A 20,840-nucleotide genomic window follows, 5' to 3' on the forward strand; every position below is an offset into this window, starting at 1 on the left:
TCTGCCTCCTTTGAAGTGTCCATGAGCTTGAGTCATTGTCTGTTTCAGTGCAGTCAGAAATAAATGAAGAATGAGCTGTGTCGCAGTGAGATTGGGAAGAAGGCAGATCACACTGAGTGGGATGTGGAGGAGTCTGTCGCTGGGGGCTGATGGATTCATTCCTTTGGAGCACTGTCCTGATGAGACTGGGGTTCTCAAGTGAGCTCCAAACCAACCCATTAGCTCCCCTTCCCCTCTCAGGAGCCATACTGGAGAGTGTGCTTTTGTTATTTTCTTTCTCTGTTCTTTTGGCTCTCATTTTTTTTTTTTTGTAGATAAGTTATTATTTAGAGCCAGCAAGTATTTTAAGTTGCGAGACAACAAACACCTTCATTAGCCCCAAACCATTTCGAGTCCCTCCTTAGGGAAAAAGAGTCTAACTTGCATTGTTTTTCCAATCTCTCCTTGCCTTGCTTTAGTTCTGTGGATCTGTGCATATATTCACACACATAAAATATTGTTTTTTTGTGGTTTTAAAAATCAGATATGATCACACTGTATTTATTCTGCATTTTGACTTTGTATGTTACTAATACATCTTTGAGAACTTTTTTAAAGCTTAATTGCTTTCATTTATTTGAAAGGCAGACCTATACACACACACACACATCTTTCTTTCGTTAGTGTACTCCCCAGATGCCAGTCACAGGGGCTGGGCCAGGCTGAAGCCAGTAGCCAAGAACTCCACCTACATCTCCCATGGCAGTGGTAGGGACTCAAGTACCTGAGCTATCATCTGTTGCCTCCCAGGGTGCAGATTAGCGGGAAGCAGGTTGGGAAGTGGAAGCAGGACTCCATCCCAGGCCCATATAGCATAGGATTATCCTAAGGAGTGACTCACCCTATTGTGCCACAGTGCCTGCCGCTCATCTTGAAGAATATGTTATTGCTAGTCCTTAATGATCAGTTTTTCCCTCCTACTTGATAAGATTATTGCCCCAGTTCTCCTATTTATGCACGTCAAGTTGTTTGCTATGATACCCACAGTGGTGGGGCACCTACCTGTGTGCTTCATCTTTGCATGTGCCTCCTTCAATAAGAAAAAAAAACAAAAGAAAATCATTAGGGGAAAAATGAATTAAAATTTTCATTCTTATTGGTTATTAGGAAAATTTTAATTGAAAACAGAAGGGGCCTGTGTGGTAGAGTGGGTTAGTGGGTTAAGCCATGACTTGGCAACACCAGCATCCCGTATCAGAGTGCCTGCTGGAGTCCTGGCCTCTCCACTTCTCTCCCACTTCCTGCTAATGTGCCTGGGAAAGCAGCAGAGATGGCTGAAGCCCATGGGCCCCTGCCCCCTACATGAGAGACCAGGATGGAACTGTAAGCTCTTAGCCCAGCCCCGGCTGTTTTGGCCACTTGGGGAGTGAACCAGCAGATGGAAGATCTCTCTCTTTCTTTCCATCTCTCTTTCTGACTCTCTACCTTTGAAATAAATAAATATTTAGAAAAGAGGCATTTTTCCAATGGGCAGAAAAATAAGAAGGGTCCATGAATCCATAGTTAGCCCCTGTGTAGGGAGATAGGGAGTCTCTCACACTGCTGATTGGAAGTCCAGGGTACATCCTGCTTTCAGGCGATGGTTTCAAGTGCTTGTAGATGTCTGCCCTAGCAGAGGCATCTTGCGCTCATCAAAGCACATTCACAGACTTTTTCAGCAGCCATGATTTTTAACTGTTGTGGCTGGCAGAGCCCTTGAAGACAGATGAAAGCCATTGACCACGTGAGCTCCAAGCTGAACGTGTCTGAAAAAATTAGCAGCATGTGGTCATGGGTGGACACTGGCTAGTCCACCCAAGTACAGCCTTTGGCACTATTTCAGGGTATATACATGTATGCAGCCTGTTGGAAACCAAATGCATAGCTCCACAAATTTGCGTTTCCCTCTCTACCAGCCATCTGCTAGATGGTAGAAGATAACTTGGAAGCAAATAAATTTTTTAAAGAACAGATGTTCTGGAGTGAGTTTTTGGTGCAGTCGTTCACTCGCCACTTGGGACACTCACATCACATGTGAGTTTCTAGGTTTGAGTCCCAGCTCTGCTCCCAATTCCAGCTTCCTCCTAATGTTGACCCTGGGAGACAGCAGGTAATGGCTGAAGTACTTGGGTCAATGCCACCCACATGAGAAACCCACATGGAGTTCTTGGCTCCTGGCTTAGGCCTGGCCGAGCCCCAGTTGCAGACATTTGGGGAGTGAGCCTTCCAAAGGAAGGTCTGTATCTCTGTCTTTCTGTTTCTCTCTGCCTTTCAAATAAAGTAATTTAAGTAAATTAAGTAAATTTAAGTAAAGTAATATTAAGTAAATAAATTTAAAACAGAAAAAAGAACAGAGGTTCCAGATCGGCCTTACTGTTTGGATTGTCCTGCTAGAGGGAATGGTTTGGATTTCTAGAACTCAAAAACATTTGGGCCGTCTCAAGGTGATCTTGTATCTGTGTCCTCAGAACTATTTCAACCAAGCCATTGTTTTATGGACCATGATGTGACAACCTTCAGCTGCTCAGGGCAAAATGCAGTTTTCTGGGTAATGTGTATCAAAGTGCACCACTTCTAGAGACTTCCACTAGGAAAAGGGGGAGGGAGTCAGCCAATTCTACACCTGTGGTAATTTTATTCAGCTTAATTGCAAATATATAGAATCATCGCTTACCCAAAATTCCTATTACAGGATAGACATTACAGCATCAGAAGTGAGGCAAGAACTGTAATGGGAACTTTGGGCAAGTAAGTAACAAATAAACTCCATTTCAGGTTTCTTGTATTTCAGAACGGGAGACATATTGCTGATTCCTAGTTGGTTTTGAATGATTTATTACCTTTTATTTGTGGTTGAGTGTTGCAGTCTATGTTGTCATGGAAATTCTATTGAATTTATAGGTCCATTTATCCAAAATGATTTTCCAGACTTCATTTCATGGTGAATCATGTGGCTGTTACTCCAAGTACAAAGCAATTTCTAAAAAGTTTCATATTACAAAGGGCACAAACACTGTGGTGGTTATTTTCATGTTTTTGAAATACAGATGAGTTCCAGATGCACCTAGGGCCCCCCTCCCCCACCAGGGTGTCCAGGCATAAAGTTCCAATGCATTTCACAAACAACCTTATATACAAAATAGCTAGCTGTGCAAGCAAGGAAACGTTTTAATAGGAACAAAAACGATCATTACAGTAACCTCAAGCATAGGTGAAAGCCATCTGGAAGTTTTCGTTTTATGGGTAGGCACAAACATGCGCTTGCATTCTTTGAGCCTCTTTGGAATAGGTTTCTTCCTCCCCACTCCAAGTTCAATACTGTTATGAAAGGGAAAGGAAGACAAACTAAGAGCTTTACCATATGCACTGACAGTGCTTCATGTAGAACCGAGTTTCTCCACTTCAGTATGGGTGACCTTTCAGGCAGGGTGATTCTTTGCTGTATGAGACTTGTGTATTATAAGATGTTTAGTGGCATCTCAGGCCTCTGCCAACTCAATGCCTGTAGCACCCTCTCCCCAAAGTGACAAGTGGAAATGGTTCTAGACATGGCCAAGTTTCCACTGCATTATAAAACCACGCCCAGGGTGAGGACTAGTGTTCTGGATACTTCAGGCTTAGATCCTAGAGAAAACTAATAAGGATTTCTCATTGCGACTGGGAATTGTGGTCAGGAAGTTGCATAGTAGAGCCATTTAAGTGTGTGGTCTCTGCCAAGGAATGGTTGGGTTCGAATCTCAGCTTCACTACTTCTTAGACAAGATCTAGTATCTAGGACTAGTGTTGTGGCTTAATGGAGTGAGCTGCTTCCTGCTGTGCAGGCAACTCATATAGGAGCAGCAATTTATGTTCCCAGCTGTACCACTCCAGATCCAGCTCCCTGCTAACGTGCCCAGGAAAGCAGCAGAAAATGGTCCAACCGCTTGGGTTCCTGCCACCCAAGTGGGAGACCCGGATGAAGTTCGTGGCTTCAGTCTGGACCAGACCTGGCCAGTTGTGCCATCTGAGGAGTGAACCAGTGGAAGGAAGATCTCTTTCTCTGTGTGTCTCATCCTCTTTCTCTGTCACTCTGCCTTAAATACATTTTTTAAAAAAAGATCTACTATCTAAGCCTTAATTCATTTTTATATAAAACAAGAAAAATAATAGAACCTCCCCCAGAAAGTGGTGGTAAAGATGAAAGGAAATAATTGATGGAAAGTCTTATTAAGCATTAGGTTGATTTTTTATTTATTTTTTATTTATTTTTTATTTTTGACAGACAAAGTGAACAGTGAGAGAGAGAGAGAGAGAGAAAGGTGTTCCTTTGCCGTTGGTTCACCCTCCAATGGCCACCGCGGTAGGTGTGCTGCGGCCGGCGCACCGTGCTGTTCCGATGGCAGGAGCCAGGTGCTTCTCCTGGTCTCTCATGGGGTGCAGGGCCCAAGGACTTGGGCCATCCTCCACTGCACTCCCTGGCCACAGCAGAGAGCTGGCCTGGAAGAGGGGCAACTGGGACAGGATCGGTGCCCCTACCGGGACTAGAACCCGGTGTGCCGGCTCCGCAAGGCGGAGGATTAGCCTAGTGAGCCGCGGCGCCGGCTAGCATTAGGTTGATTTAAGCAGCCCTCTTGGGGTGTTTTGTGGGTGAGACTGCCTCTCAGCCGTATCTGCAGTGTTTGCCCTGGAAAGCGATGAGCAGAGCAGTACTTGGTTCAGGTAATTGTTACTGGGTGCTAGGCTAGAATGATTCTACATGCTCATGGCCACACACCACAATAATTTTCTCTGTCAAGGAGTAAGTGCCATCTTGATTTATGCCAGGTTTATTGGGGTAGCCTATATCAAATTGAATGTGTGCAAAAGAGGGATACAAACTTGGCCCTGTTCTTTTATTATGTGAAAAAAAATACTACGTTGATTTATCAGAGTTTTAAAAATCAGTTATTTTGCTGATTTTTAAGTTCTTTATTGAAATATCACATACAAAAAAAATTTGCAAATGACTGCATGACTGGGCTTGGTATTTGGTTTGCTATGAAGATGCCACTTGTGAGTTTGAGCCCCAGCTCAGCTCCCAGTTCCAGCTTCCTGCTAATGCGTACCCTGGGAGGCAACAGGGAATGGCCCAAGTACTTGGATATCTGCCACCCACATTGGAGATCCAGATTGTATTCCTGGCTCTAACCTTTGGCTTAGCCCAGCCCCAGCTGTTGTGGACATTTAGGGACTGAACCAATGAATGTGACATCTCTTTCTGTCTCTATCTCTCTGCCTTTCACATAAATTAATTTTTTGCTGTGGCATAGCAGGTAAAGCCACCACCTACAGTGCTGGTATCCCATATGGGCGCCAGTTCCAGTCCCGGCTGCTCCACTTCCCATCCAGCTCTGTGCTATGGCCTGGGAAAGCAGTCGAAGATGGCTCAAGGACTTGAGCCCCTGCCACCTATGTGGGAGACCTGGAAGAAGCTCCTGGCTCCTATCTTTGTATCGGCATAGCTCCTGCCATTGTAGCCAATTGGGGAGTGAACCAGTGGATGGAAGACCTCTCCCTCCCTCTCTCTCTCTCTCTCTCTCTCTCTTCCTCTCCTCTCTCTGTGTAACCCTGACTTTCAAATAAATAAATAAATAAATCTTTAAAAAAAGATTTATTTTTTGGAGCCGGACTTGAGGCATAGCAGGTTAAGCCGCCATCTGCAGGGCCAACATCCCATATGGCTGCTGGATTGAGTCTTAGATGCTCCACATTTGATCCAGCTCCCTGCTCATGAGCCTGTGAAAGCAGCAGAAGATGTCCCAAGTGCTTGTGCTTCTGTACCCATGTAGGAGACCTAGATGAAGCTCCTGGCTCCTGGCTTCATCCTGGCTTCAGCCCTGACCATTGGAGCCTTGGGGAGTGAATGAGTGGATGGAAGCTCTGGCGCTCGCACTTGCTCTCTCTCTCTCTCTCTCCCCACCTCCCCCTCTGTTTCTCTGTCTTTCCCTCGCTCTCTGTAATTCTGACTTTCAAATACATAAATAAATCTTAAGGACAAGGGGCCAGTGCCTTGGCTCACTTGGCTAATCCTCTGTCTACGGTGCCCACATCCCATATGAGCGCTGGGTTCTAGTCCCGGTTGCTCCTCTTCCAATCCAGCTGTGGCCCAGGAAGGCAGTGGAGGATGGCCCAAGTGCTTGGGCCCCTGCATCCACATGGGAGACCAGGAAGAAGCTCCTGGCCCCTGGCTTCGGATTAGCACAGCGCTGGCAGTAGCAGCCATTTGGGGAGTGAACCAACGGAAGGAAGACCTTTCTCTCTGCCTCTCTCTCTTACTTTCTGTAACTCTACCTATCAAATAAAAAAAAAATCTTAGGGACAAAAAGTATAGTATATGTCTTGATTAATGAATATAGCAAAAACAATTAAAAATTTTTAAAAAAGATTTATTTATCTATTTGAAAGGCAAAGTTACAAAGAGAAGGAGAGAGGGAGAGAGAAAGAGATTGATCTTCCATGTGCTGGTTCACTCCCCAGATGGCTGCCGTGGCCAGAGCTGGGCTTAGCCGAAGCTGGGATCCTGGAAATCCATTCAGGTCTCCTGTATGGGTGCAAAGGCCCAAGTACTTGGGCTATCTTCCACTGCCTTCCCAGTTGCATTCATAGGTAACTGGATCAGAAGTGGAGCAGCCAGGACTTGAACTGGTGCCCATATGGGATGCTGGCATTACAAGTAGCACTTATCCTATTGCCCCACAGTAACAGCCCAGTTAATTTTTTTAAAAAATGAAAAGCATATATCCAAAGAAATTTTCATACCTTTGTAAGCAGTCGAGTGCACAGATTAAAAATAGAATTTGCTAGTGTGCCCAAGCATCCTACTCCAATTACTGCTCCCTGGAGGTGACTGTGGTCCTAGGGTATAGATGCATGAAGTTTTCCTGTTTTATAGCTCATTCCAAAGGAATCACACAGTGTATTCTTCTTTTTCTTCTGTAATATGTCTGGCTTATTTGGTTCAGACTTGTTAGTAACATTTGACTGTATTGTCACCTGTGGTTATAGAACATTCTGTTAGGCATCCCACAGAGTGACTCTGTTACAGTTTGTTTATCCATTCCGATACCAGTTAGCATCTGGGTAGGTTCCAACTTGGACATATTGCTAGTAGCCCTCTCACTAATTTCTCTGTAGTTTCCCCACCTTATTTCTTCCTTTCCCCTCCTTTAACTTCTATTTAAATACAAGTGAGCATATTGACAACTTGAAGTGTGCCAGACATGGTGGAAGGTGTGTTGAGTTACTTTATTTAATCCTTGCTCTAACCTGGTTGCATGTTTCTTATTTGGTTTACTTTTGGGGATGTGAAAGTTCTAAGACAGTACCTAACATTTGCCTGATCACACAACTATTAAATGGGAGAGTAACACAGTGTTGCTGTCTTTCCTGAGAATGTTGTAAGGGTATCTGGTCAGCAGATAGCCAGACGCTAAGCCAGCATCATTTCTGTCCAAACCAAACCTGAACTACATGAAGTAGCTCTTGAATCAAGCATGGAACATCCCTGAGAAACTCAACGTTTTGTTGTAATGAGGAGCCTGAACTCTACTCTGATGAGAAGAGGGCAAAGATTATACAGGTATTTGATTAATCAGATGCATCACCAACCCAGCAATTCTAGCAGTCAGTCAATGAGTAGACCTGTAATAGAATAAACTGTTCCAGAGACTTGTGAAAGAGATCTCCAGATCATCCCAGCAAATGTTTGCATGAGCCGTGTGTGCACCTTGAGTTCTTCTGTTCCAAAAACATAGGATCTCACTGCAAAGTAGTTGAGGATAATTCCATATTATGGGGCAAGTGAAAAATAAATCAACTACTTCAAGATTGGTACACCCCATAATTAATGATATTGTACAAAGCAAAGCAGAATGTTTAAATGCTACCTCGTGTAAGAAACCTGAATACCTGCAGTTCTTTGGAGCTTCATCTAAAATAATACTCTTCTGTGAAAGCTATGTGTGGTGTGGGTGTAGGGTTCTTGGCTATACCTTGTGGCATAACTCAGTGGACTGCTGGCTGTCCAGTGGAAATTCTTTTCCCCTGAATTTACATATTCATTCTGGTCCTAAAGAAACTAATGAAGATGCATAATAATAATAAGAAATCAGAGTTTACCATGACCAGTGCTAGGGACAAAGCTAGACTTGCTTCCTGCCTACATCGATCTTCCTGTCTAATGACACTGTCAGAAATCAAGAATTAGGACCTAATGTGTTGAGTGTGTGCAGTCTGACTTAAGAGTAATTAAAGTACAAAATAATTTTAAAATCAAATTAATAACTTAAGGTGGGGCTGGCCTGTGGCATGGTGGGTAAAGCTGCTGCCTGTGGCATTGGCATCCTATATGGTTCCAGTCTTGCGTGCTCAACTTCCATTTCAGCTCCCTGCATTGGGAAAACAATGGAAGATGATTCAAGTGCTGGGGCAGAGAGGAAAACCCTGACTCCTGGCTCCTGGCTCCTGGGTTTGGATTGGCCCAGCTCTGGCCGCTGTGGCCTCTTGGGGCAGTGAACCAGCAGATGGAAGATTTCTCTGTCTCTGCTTCTCTCTCTTTATTTCTCTTTTTCTTTCTTTCTCTCTGTCTCTGTCTCTCTCTCCCCCCTCTCTTTCTCTCTCAGCTCTGTGTTTCAAATAAACAAATAAGTAACTCTTTGAAAAAAAGAACTTACAACGCAAAACCTTCAAAGCTCACAGTATCCTTTGCATAGTATCCAAAAAGTAGAACAAGCAGACCATTAACTATGCCTAGATTTTTCCTTTATCTCCACCACACGTTTCTGTTCTTAAACTGTTTCCTGCCCACTAGCACGTTCCCAGCTGGCTTACTACAGGTTAACACCAAGCATGGTTATTAGAAAAGCACATGCCATGCCTTCTAGCCCACGATTTTTGATTCTGCCATTGCCTTTTTAGTCACCCTCTTTATCTCATCCTGTTTATGTCTCATCTCCATCTGTTCTTTTCTGTAGCTTTTGCCTGTGTGTTCTTCCACTCTGTTCAAAATTCCCAACAGTATCCTGGAAATGTCTCCTGAATCATTGCCTTTCCTCTGAGCTATCTGTGTACTGTTTTACTTAATTCATCATGACTTTTTTCTTTGGCTGTGTGTGGGGGGCATGTGGGAGAAATATAAATTTTTTAGAAGGAAATAAAACCATGGAGCTTTCTAAATCTGCTGAGTCACTTTTGGATTTTCCAGTCTAGACTTGGAAAGAATGCTCTTTTGCCTGCCCTGTTAGAGTGACCTTAGACCTGACTTTGGTACAACTGTAACGTGAGAGGATAGAAAATTCCTCTTCAAGAAAACACCCTCTTTCAACCATTGCCCGTGTTAATTTAGTATTCATTTGATACACACCTCACTTGACCGTGAGCCTTTTGCCTTTTTTGTGATACCGTAACTCAACGTTGGCATTCAAAGGAAGAGTTACACCTGTTTCACGAATGATGGTTTCATGTTCTCATGTAGGCTGTGGCTTCTGCGCTCAGAATGCCTCGCTTATAACAGGCACTAAGCAAATATTGTTGCCAAGTTGGAAGGAAGCACAGTGACAAATACCTTAAACATGGGATTATAAAGATGATTTTTCTTAAAATTAGATAAAATTATTTATTTGAAAGCCAGAAAGCTGAAGAGAAATCTTCCAGAAGCTCCACTCCCCTAAATGCCTACAACGGCAGCTCTGTACCAGGTGGAAGGCAAGGGTCTGGAGCCCAATCCGGGAGTCCCACATGGGTAGCGGGGGCCCAAGCATTTTGGCCATCATCTGTTGCCTCCTAAGTTGTATAATAGCAGGAAGCTGGAATCAGAAGTGGAGCTGGGACTTGATCCCCAGCTTCTTAACCACTGTCCCAAACACCCACCCCAAAGAGATTATTATGTATATACTTTAAGATTTATTTATTTACTTGAAAAGCAGAGTTACAGAGGCTGGGGCAGGGGGTGGCCAAAAGAGAGCAATCTTCCATCCACAGGTTCACTCACCAAATGACTATAATGCCCTGGGCTGGGCCAATTTGAAGCCAGGAGCTTCCTCCGCATCTGTGATGTGAGGAGGGCAGGGGCCCAAGCACTTGGGACATCTTCTGCTGCTTTCCCCAGGGGCATTAGCAGGGAGCTGGATCAGAAGCAGAACAGCCAGGACTCAGACTGGTGCTCATAGAAGACTGCAGGAGGCAGCTTTACAAGCTATGCCTGCAACACCAGCCTGAAAAGCTTATTTTTCTATCCCAACTCCCCTTTACTTCCTTAAGAGCTTTGTAAATTCTGGAAATCATATATTTAGGAAATCTTTGGTTTCGCTGCCTATAAAATGAAGTTTGTGGTGGTACCTACCTCACTGAGTGTAGCTAATGCTAGAACCTGGCATACATTAGGCACTCACTAAATAGAGAAAGCTGTAACTTTTGATTTGTTGCTCTCTATTCATTCAACTTAACACGAACAGTGATACAGATGGGAAATCAGACGTTTACATATTTTTAAACTAAACTGCAATTAAAGAGTCATTTTAAGTATAAAGACAGGATAAAAAGGAAGGAAGTAGCATTTTGTTGTGACTGCATGCATCCTGCTGGTCCTGTGATAACAGAGCGCCGACTGCTACGAACTCCGAACTCCGTAGTCACTGAGCCCATTTTACCTTCTTCCCATGACCCGATAGCATTGCCCTTTAAGCAGGCTTTTTTTCTGCATGGCAAGGCTTTGAGTGTGCTTTGTTTTTCCCCTGTAAAATGTTGTCTTCCAAACATCAGATTATTCCACGTGATACTTACATTATCCCCCACCGAGATCTGGCTAGAGAAATGCCTGCAGGATCCTCCTGTCTACCCAGCCCGCTGGGTGGAGGTGAATGGTGCGTCCAGGTCTATGTGATCCTTGCTCATGTTCTTGAAGACTTTGGCTGACCTGGTCCCGTGACTGTGCCCTGCTGCAAACAGGCTCGAAGTGACTTCAGTTGAGCTCCACATAGTTTATTTCTGTGGTTGGGGAGACGCACATGACTTATGGAACTCTGAGTGATAAGGGGACAACTGTTTTTACAAAGTTGGTCCAGCTTTCCTTCTCTTAAGGAGAGTCCTGGCTGGAGTAGATTCGCTGACCTTTAAGCTATGTTGTTTTCTTAAAGAGCCAAAATGTTCTATTCTAAATTTTTTGGAAAACACTGTGTTAAAATTTGTGGGTCTTTACATAACATTTCCCACTAAAAGGAACCAGGACTCACTCAAAACCTGACCAGTTTTAGGGCTGGGGCAGGAAACATACAAATGGGCTCAATTCATATTTACCTAATATTAAGGCAGTGTTAGAAGAGTTTAAAAAATCATGAGGATGTGAAAGAATGACAGAGGTATCCTTTTGAAAGGTCTGCTATTGGGCCAATTTGAGCATCCAAATAATATTACTAGTGGGATATAATAATAGATTCAAGAAAATAAAAAAGTAAGAATACAGACATCAGTCCATATGGACATACGTAAATTAATAAACTGTGGAGAAGGGAAAGCTATTTTCTTACATAAACTAGAAAGTCATCAATGGATTCTTTAGTGGGTAAAATTTAGATAATGAACAGAATATTTTACATAATTTCCAAAGTATCTCTCTACAAAGTACTTTTCATTACAGAAGGAATATAAAGAACTTTACAGTGAGGAAACCTGACAGATATCACATTATGAAGTGATCAAGAGCTCTCCCCACCCCGGGAGCTGGCATTAGGCCTGGCAGTTAAGACACGCATGTTCTGCCTCCAGGTGCAGGGCTTCACTTCCTAGTCCTGGCTTCTGACTCCAGCATTCCTGCCCATGCAGACCTTGATAGGTCAAGTGGCTGGGTTTCTGCCACCCACATGGGATACCTGAGTTGAGTTCCTGACTCCTAGCTTCATTTAAAGAATGAAATAGTAGATGGGAGCTCTCTGTGTCTCTCTCTGTCCCTGTGCGTCCCTGTGCCTCTGAAATGAAATAAAAGGACATAAAAGAGAAATGCCCTCAGTATTGCATAAACCCACATTATGTGCTTTCCGCTGTGATACCCAGAGCAGACGTAGTATCACTGCTCTGCTAACCTGTTCCAAATCCATGGCCTGAACCTAATCCTGCGAAACCGTGAGGAAGACCTCCATTCTGTGAAATAACTGTCCTCCACACTTCAAACTGTCAGAGTTTAACAGCCACAGGCTGAGTCAGTGTCCCAGCTGAAAAACCAGAGCAGGAGGTGTTAAGAGACATGGGGACCAAATGATGATGTTCGATCCCTGGTTGGATCCTGCACTGAGCACTAAAAAATAATGTGTACTGGACTGTGTTTGAGAGCCTGCCAACATTTTAAAATGGTCTATGAACTAGATAATATTGTTGTATCAATGTGGCATTCACTCATTCATTTTAATAATTACAGTGTGATTATATAGGATAATGTTCCTGTTCTTAGAAATAATACATTTGAGTATTCCGTGTTTAAGTGAATTTTATCTCCCACTTACTCCCAAATGATTGAGAAACAAAAAGCGTATGCGATGCATGTGTAGTCGAAGTGAAGGTAAATAATCAGTGGTCCTGGATAAAAGATACATAGGAGGGTTAGTAGGTTTCCAGATATTTCTTCCTGTTGCCCCATGATTCTTCCAGGGAGGTTGCTATAAAATGAGCATCACTTTGATTGGCATTATTAGAAAGAACACACTTTGTGGAATGCTGGAGGGTGCCTTTTGAGAGTGCATACTAAAGTTGGGGATAGCCACCCGAAACACCTCCTAGAGAGTTTTTTTTTAATTGTTATTTTTTGAAAATCTGTTCCTAGCTTTTGCCCACACTTGTCTCATCAACAATAAAAATGTTAAGTCCACTTCTCTCACCAAAACTTCCATCTACTTATTTACTCTCATGTTTTAGATAGATTCGCATGTTAACATACATCAGTGGGCTACAACTTAGAAAAATAGCTGGGCAAAATGATATCTCAGACTGGTGCTGCAATTCCCTTTGAGAGATATTTGATTATCCAGATGGGGTGGAGCCTTGACTCAAACACATTTTTTAAAAACGCGTTTCCTTACTGAATGGTAAATGAAAACGCCCTTGAAGAGATCTTACCGTATTTTGTTTTACACAACAACATTCAGGTGATGCAATAAACAAGGCTGCCCCTGCTCAAGGGCTGAAACATAAGACAGACTTCTGTGAACCTACTTAATTTGAGAGCCTGAATTTTAAAAGGAAAGTGAAGTGTAATTTGCTGAATATACTTCTCCAGAGTTTCTTTCTTGGTTTGTAGCAGTATATGAAAGCAGTTTACCCAGTGTTAGACTGTTTTAATCTGCACCTCATTGAATGGATTTTTCTCAGTATAAATTCATGATGTCTAGAGCTGTCCAAACCTAAAGGCAGCACATTTGTAAGAAACTGCCAGAATCAGTGGGCATTCCTAGTCTTAAGAAAAATAAATTGCTCTAAGAAAGTAAGTACTCTAAAAGAATCTCCATCCACCTCCCATCTACTTAGGTACCTGAGTTTTCCTAGAAGCTATCCTGATGCTTTTGAAAATTGTTTACATATTTGCAAGGCAAATGGGGAAGTGGGATGAGATGGGGCGGGGAGAGAGACAGAGACAGACACAGAGACTCCCATCCACTGAATCAGTTCCTAAGTGCCCACAGCATCTTGGCCTGAACAGGTAGAAGTTGGATCTGAGAACTCAGTTTGGATCTCCCAGGTATTTGAGTCATCACCTGCTCTCCCAGGATGCACATCAGCAGGACACTGGAAGTGGGAGTGGAGCTGGGCTGTGCCAAACACTTGTTACAGAAGGTGTCCTGATTTGAGCTACCTGATCTCGTCCTTCAAGGAAGAAATACTGTCATGGTCTAAGCACTGTGGTTACAGTAGTCATCATGTCTCTATTTTCCTTTGACCTATACTTCAGCTAACTGGCTGACAGCTTTCTCTGCTGGGAACTTTCTGTTCTCGATTTCAAATCTGTGAACTCCATTTGCGGTGTGGTTGTTTAGCTCCTTGCAGAAAATGGCATCATAGCACTTGGAAGTCATAGAAGAAAGCTTACAATACAGGTGACTGGGTTTTCTGGGAGAGTCAATGAAATCACATTTTTCAAGAAATTTTTAAAAATTATTTTAAAGATTTGTTTATTTCAAAGCCAAAGTATGAGAGAGAGGGACACACATGCACACACACACACAAACCCAGAGGGAGGCAGAGAGATCTTCCATCTGCTGGTCCACTCCCCTCTGCCAGCAACAGCCAGGGCTAGGCCAGGATGAAGCCAGGAGTCAGAAACCTCATGTGGGTCTCCCACGAGAGTGGAAGGCACCCAAGTACTGCGGCCATCATCTGCTTCCTCCAAGGCTCATTAATAGCAGGAAGCTAGACCGGAAGCAGAGTACCCAGGACTCAAACGGGCATCCCGGTCAGCGACATAACCTGGTGCACCACAACACTTGCTGCTTTCTAGAAATTTTAAGTTGCCTTCTAAACATTAATCTTAATACAAGATGATGATGATGGCAATTTGTCGAGCGCTGATGAGGTGTTACATGTTGTACGTTACACTGACCTGTTTCCATCTGTAGCACCACTCTACCAAGTGGGAATACTGGATATCTGTGAAGAAGCTGATGTTCAGAAAATAGCTTGCCTGAGGTCTCAGAGGCAAGTCAGGGAGGGAGCTGCAAGAGAAGCTCAGACTGGTTCTTGTTGTCACATGGATTGTCTCTTGGGGGTGCTCTGTGGTTCATTTTTGTTCTCTGATCTTTTTAAATATCAAGGCGTATTCAAGCATTCAGAGTGGATAATGATTTTATTTTGATTTATCTCAGCTCTGCTTTTGGAACAGGAGACTCTAGACAAATGCAACAGGCAGCATATGAGTGCCAGGTTTTTAGACTCTCTGATGTTTAATCTTGCTCAAGTTTACGTCCAATTTGTGGAACACAATGTCTTCATCTATAACTGAGTCTGCTATTAGGAGGATTAAGTGAAATAATGTATGGGATGGCTTTCTACAGACTGTAAAGTGTGAGATGTAAAGTAATATTATTACCAATGACATCACATTTCCTTGTGAATTTGCTGAATTTGAGCCATTTGGGCTACTTCTCAAGCCTACTAAGATTCCTCTTCAAATTCTCAAAATTAATATGCAAGTTATTTATAAAAATGTGCTCACATAACTGCTTATAATTGTAACATGTTCAGTGAAACTCACGAACGTAGTTTCTTTCCTGCGTTAAAATTTTGCTTCTTGAAGATTTCATCATGACCTGAGCATGAGGCCATGAAAAGGCCTTGGTATTATTCCTTTGGGTGGCACAAATGCATTGCAGTTATGTGAGAAGGTGTGATGCGCCCTGAAGAATGTAGGGCTGAAATGTAGGATGTCTTGGGTCTGCTTTCAAATACTAACAAAGGAAAAACAGATGGATGGATAAGTCAATTTGCCAAAATCCCCATGAATGGAGAATTGGGGCCCACGGTCCTGTTCTCCTGGTCCTGTTCTCCCTGCTTTTGTGTAGGTCTGAAAATTTTTCTCATACATGTCTATTTTTTTCTTTTACAGATGCAGATTTTCTTCTATAATCCAGATGACTTTGACAGCTTTCAAAGCGCAATTTCTGAGAACAGAATCATTGGAGCCATGGCCATATTTTTTCAAGTAAGTTAACAGTGGCTGAAGTACTTCAACCAGAGAGTTCTCTGAGTATTTTTTTTGTTAATTCACCGAATTGTTCCATGTTTAATGAATGCATCTGTTTTCTAGTTCACACCTGTCTAAGTGAAAGATATTTCATATTGTCTAATGTGTGATTTAAAATGTAAATAAGTATGTTTAGAAACATAATGAAAATTTTTGCATGAATTATTCTGATTTTATTGCTACTTGACTGGTGCACAGATTGAAGAACACATTTATCATCTAAGTTCCTTCACTGCTGAAGCGATTTGAGTAGGTTCCTTCAGCATATTAAGAGGCTGATGCAAAAAAAGGGTGATTTTCTTTGAAGCAACTTTAAAATTTGACATTACTTGCAGCTAGATTATTAAATAGCATCAGTCACTTCTCTAAAGAGACCCCTTTTCTTTCCCTTCCAGAAATCCCCATGGTAACTGAAGTTTTTGTTAAAACTATTTTCAAGTTAGTGTATCTATGAACTCCCATCCTTTCTTTCCTTTGATGTGCTTATGTGATGTGTGTTCACAGCTCATTTGTTGATTCTGCACAAAGAAACCAAATCTTGCATCCTTTCTTAGACAGTGCTATCAGGATTTCATTAAGTCACATCAAATTAAATTGTGTTGATTAGTGAATGCCTTGACCAAATTGCCTGTAGGGGATGTGGCACTTTGTTTTGTTGAAGGTAACCTGGCTAGTTAATAGATGTATGATATTTCTTTAAGTCTTAAAACCTAAAGGGTGCATACAGGACTTCATTTTACCAATCATTGTTAGAAAATGCTGTCTTCCCAAAGGAACTCAAAGGAGCATCAATGACATCAGAACCAAGCTCAGCATTTGGTGTATTGGTTAAGACACTACCTGGAATGTCTGCACCCCATACAAGAGTGCCTAGGTTTGAGTACCTGCTCTACTCCTGATTCCACCTTCCAGCTAATGTGTGTGCACCCTGGGAGGCTCAAGTACCTGGATCCCTGCCACCACTGTGTGAGATTCAACTTCTCTTCTGGTCTCCTCGCTTCAGTTTGATCTATTCTTGGCTGTTGCAGGCATTTGAGGATTAGACAAGCAGAGGAAAGATCTGTCTCTGTCTTTCTCTCTCTCTCTCTCTCTCTCTCTCTCTATATATATATATATATATATATATATGGGGGGGGGGCATGTATCTGGGAAAATAAATACAAAGAACATATAGAATCTTACTTTAAAAAACAAAGATAGCAGAACCCCTTCTCCAACATAGATTTTTTTGCATCTGACTTTTTGAGTAGACTTCTTTGTCCTTGAGACAGATTCATTCTTTTTGGAGTATGTTAATTTCGCTGCCCTTTCTAGCTGATGACACATGATTGACAGTGCTCTCCATTGCTTATCTCTCCCATTTAACTACCCTTCTCCCTTTTTCTTTGCATGGATAAAGGCTCAATGGGAAGATTATATGTGAAAATTTGAAAAGCCTAATATTCGACCTCATGTCAGAAATCATAAGAACAGTGATCATCAGTGTTCATTATGCCGTGGTTTCCAATTGGTGGGTTCTGACCTACAATTTGGCTGTGAAATCATTTCAGTAAATCCTGAACAGCATTTTAAAAATAGTGAAATAGAAGAATATGGAAAATGAAGTAGGAACATATTAAAGTGTATCAGACACAGTACAGTAAATATTTTTTGTGAAACACTTTTAGTTGTACACAGTAATGTATACTGGGCGTGTACTGGGTGGTGATGTAGAATGTATTGATTTCTGTGGGTCATGGTCGATATTTTGGAAATTGTTTCTTGTATATTGGGTGATCTCCCCATTGTTTTTCAGTACATCTCCTTTCGCTGATTACATTCGCTATCCACAGTAGAGCATAATATTTTAAGAGCTTATTCACCGTAGTCAGAAATATTTGCTTTTGAATCCCATTCCTTATGCTTAACAACTGCATAATGATGAGTTGTTATTTAAACTTCCCATCCTCAGTATTCTTTTTTATGAAATGAGGATCACAACCAATACATCATGAGGATTGCAGGAGTGATTAAATGAAGTCCCCGGTATGGTGCCTGCTACATAGTAAATGCCACATCACATGTACCTATACTCATCTGCCCGTTTCTGTGGGGTGGAGACCCCATGTGTGCATGCCTTCTTTTCATTAACAGAAGTGTATTCTGGCGCTGTTGACCCATTGGTTAGGTTCTGGCTGGAAGTCTTCTGCTTCTGAACTGTGACTAGTTTGCCTCTGGCAGTACTGGGACCACACAACCTAGTTTTTAACAATTCCCATTGTTTTTTTTCTCGTAGTCCTGTTAACATGCTGGATTTCTAGTCTTGGACCTGTATGTGAAGACCAAACGTGTCCTATTATGTAGGACACCTTTCCTGTTAGAAAAGAAATGTTTATTTTTTATGAATACTGAAAAGACTAGTTGACAGCATGCTCTACCTCAACACTTTATGCTTCACGGGTTCTATAAACTTTTTTTTATATTTTATTTTATTTTTTTATTTGACAGGTAGAGTCATAGAAAGTGAGAGAGAGAGACAGAAAGAAAGGTCTTCCTTCTGTTGGTTCACTCCCCAAATGGCTGCTATGGCTGGTGCTGCGCCAATCCAAAGCCAGAAGCCAGGTGCTTCTTCCTGGTCTCCCATGTGGGTGCAGGGGCCCAAGAACTTGGGCCATCCTCCACTGCCCTCCCGGTCCACAGCAGAGAGCTGGACTGGAAAAGGAGCAACTGGGATTAGAACCCGGCGCCCAAATGGGATGCCGGCGCCGCAAGGCGGGGATTAACCAAGTGAGCCACGGTGCTGGCCATAAACTTTTTTTTTTTTTTTTAATATAAGGCCAATGAGAGCCTTAAACCAGCCCAACATGTTGGTGTACAAACCAGCAGAACTCTGTGTGAACTCTAGGTGTTGAATTTTTCAAGTATTTCTAGGACACGAGTCCTAGTCACATACAAAAAAAAATTTGATGTGCATTTCATTTGTTAGATCCTTTTCTAAATGTTGGCTTCCTATCCTGTAGACACAAAATAAAGCTTAGACAGTGAAAAATAGAACAGAATTTTATTTAGATAGCAGCTGTGTTGAGCTGCTTCTTTTGTTGTCCTTATAATTCCACATGTGTGTTTATACTTTGGGGTTCACACTGTGTCATGCAATGGAAAGAAAAAAAGTATTATTGTTATTTTAATTTGGCCATCTCCTAGATTCTGTATTTTGAGATCTTGGTCTTTTGAATCTTTCTATGAGACTGATAAATTTGAGAGTTTGGCATTTATCTCCCAAATAGTCAGATAAACCTTGTTACAGATTCCAAGTTCAAACCTAGCCGTTTCCATTTTGGTACTGAAGAATTATTTGTATCTATTCAGTACTGATTATATGCAAGGAGTGGTTGCTACACTGAATATAATAAGCATAATCTGTCCACTGTCCCATAGAATGTCACTGTCACAATCCCACTGACAGTGGATAAACAGAATTGAACAGAGAAACCCATCCACTTGTAAGGAGGCTGTATTTACAGTCTAGAATTATGTGATGCACATGACCTAGAAGTGCATGCCTAGGCAAGACAAAGCTCCACCTACATAGTGTTATTCTTGGTGCTGGCTTTCTCCATACTTTAGAATAATCTTCACACCCTTTCAAATTTTCATTATCTCTGCCTGTTAATTCTGGATAATTTTTCTCCTTCTCTTTCTTTTCTGTTGTTAGATATGATGAAGTTCATAAAGATGCCAAAACACTTAAAGATGTGCAAACTTAGCAGGTGCATGGTTGGTAAATGCCCATATGTTGGCCTAGATGAGGGGTTCCTGGCACATGGTCCTGCTGTGGCACACTGGTGTGATTTGTGGAGCCTGCAGTGTTTATAGTTCTTTTTATCAGTTCATGTAGATAAAAAGTACTGGTCATGTAGCAGTAATCACTGGCTGGCTGTCTCCTTTGGAGGGGATATGCATTCCTGTTACAACGGTCTCCCAGCCATCTTAGTCATGTATTCATGTCATCATGATCTTACCTCATGAGATCTGGCCTGGACTTCAGTAATTTAGTATGATAGCTAATATATAGATATAGATATAGATACAGATGTAGATATATGATTTATTTATTTATTTATTTATTTATTTAAAAGGCAGAGTTACAGAGAGGTAGAGAGAAAGTCCTGCATCCGCTGGTTCACTCCCCAGATGGCCACAATGGCCAGAGCTGCACTGATTCGAAGCCAGGAGCCAGGAGCCAGGAGCTTCCTCTGGGTCTCCCATGCAGTTGCAGGGGCCTAAGGATTTGGACCATCTTCTCCTGCTTTTCCAGGCCACAGCAGAGAGCTGGATCAAAAGTGGAGCAGCCAGGACTTGAAACAGTGCCCACATGGGATGCCAGCACTGCAGGTGGCGGCTTTTTTCTTTTTTTTACCAGCTATGCCACAGTTCCAGCCCCACCTGATATATTTTGATTCCATCCATAGCCACTGGTGTGTGGAGTAATAATGCTAGTTTTCCAGCATATGGTCTGAAATGGGTCTGGAAGATCACCATTTTCTATTTCACACAAATTCCTTTTGGACCAACAGCTCTCTGGAAGTTATAGGGGATAGTTAAGAATAAAGCTTGCTTTTAAAGAATTTTTTGAATAAATAAATTAAAAATTGACAAGGGGGGTTGGACATTGTGGTGCAGCAGACTAACTACTCCTTAAGACACCCACTCTCATATTGGAGTATCTGGGATTGAGTCTTGTCTCCACTTCAGATCTAGCTCCCTGCTAATGCCTCTGAGAGGCAGCAAATGATATCCGAAGTTCTTGGGTCCCTGCATCCCAGGGTGGAGACCTGGATGGAATTCATCATGGCTTGGCCCTACGTGACGTGGGCATTTGGAGAGTAAACTAGCAGATGGAAAATCTCTCTCTCTGTCAGAACTCTGACTTTCAAATCAATCAGTAAATCTTTTTTAAACATTTCAAGGGATAGAAGAATTTGTTTTTAAGCCACTCAAGAGAATATATACCAGTTTAGTATTTTATGTATGTACAGAAAGTAAATAAGTATTTTCTTTGTTAGAATCTCTACTATTGCCTACTATTAATCTAATTTGAATGCCT

At 42.2% G+C, this 20,840-nt stretch overlaps 1 protein-coding gene across 3 annotated transcripts in view; it reads left to right on the forward strand.

Annotated features, from left to right (window-relative positions):
- PTPRG (protein tyrosine phosphatase receptor type G) overlaps positions 1-20,840 on the forward strand; it is a 777,325-nt gene that overhangs the window by 519,713 nt on the left and 236,772 nt on the right. For all 3 annotated transcript variants that reach the window (XM_062201187.1, XM_062201189.1, XM_062201188.1), the window contains exon 5: positions 15,617-15,712. In XM_062201187.1, the coding sequence (XP_062057171.1) occupies positions 15,617-15,712 (96 nt within the window). The remainder of the gene's footprint in view (positions 1-15,616; positions 15,713-20,840) is intronic.

The sequence above is a fragment of the Lepus europaeus genome, chromosome 9 (assembly GCF_033115175.1).
Source record: "Lepus europaeus isolate LE1 chromosome 9, mLepTim1.pri, whole genome shotgun sequence".
Lineage (NCBI taxonomy): Eukaryota > Metazoa > Chordata > Mammalia > Lagomorpha > Leporidae > Lepus > Lepus europaeus.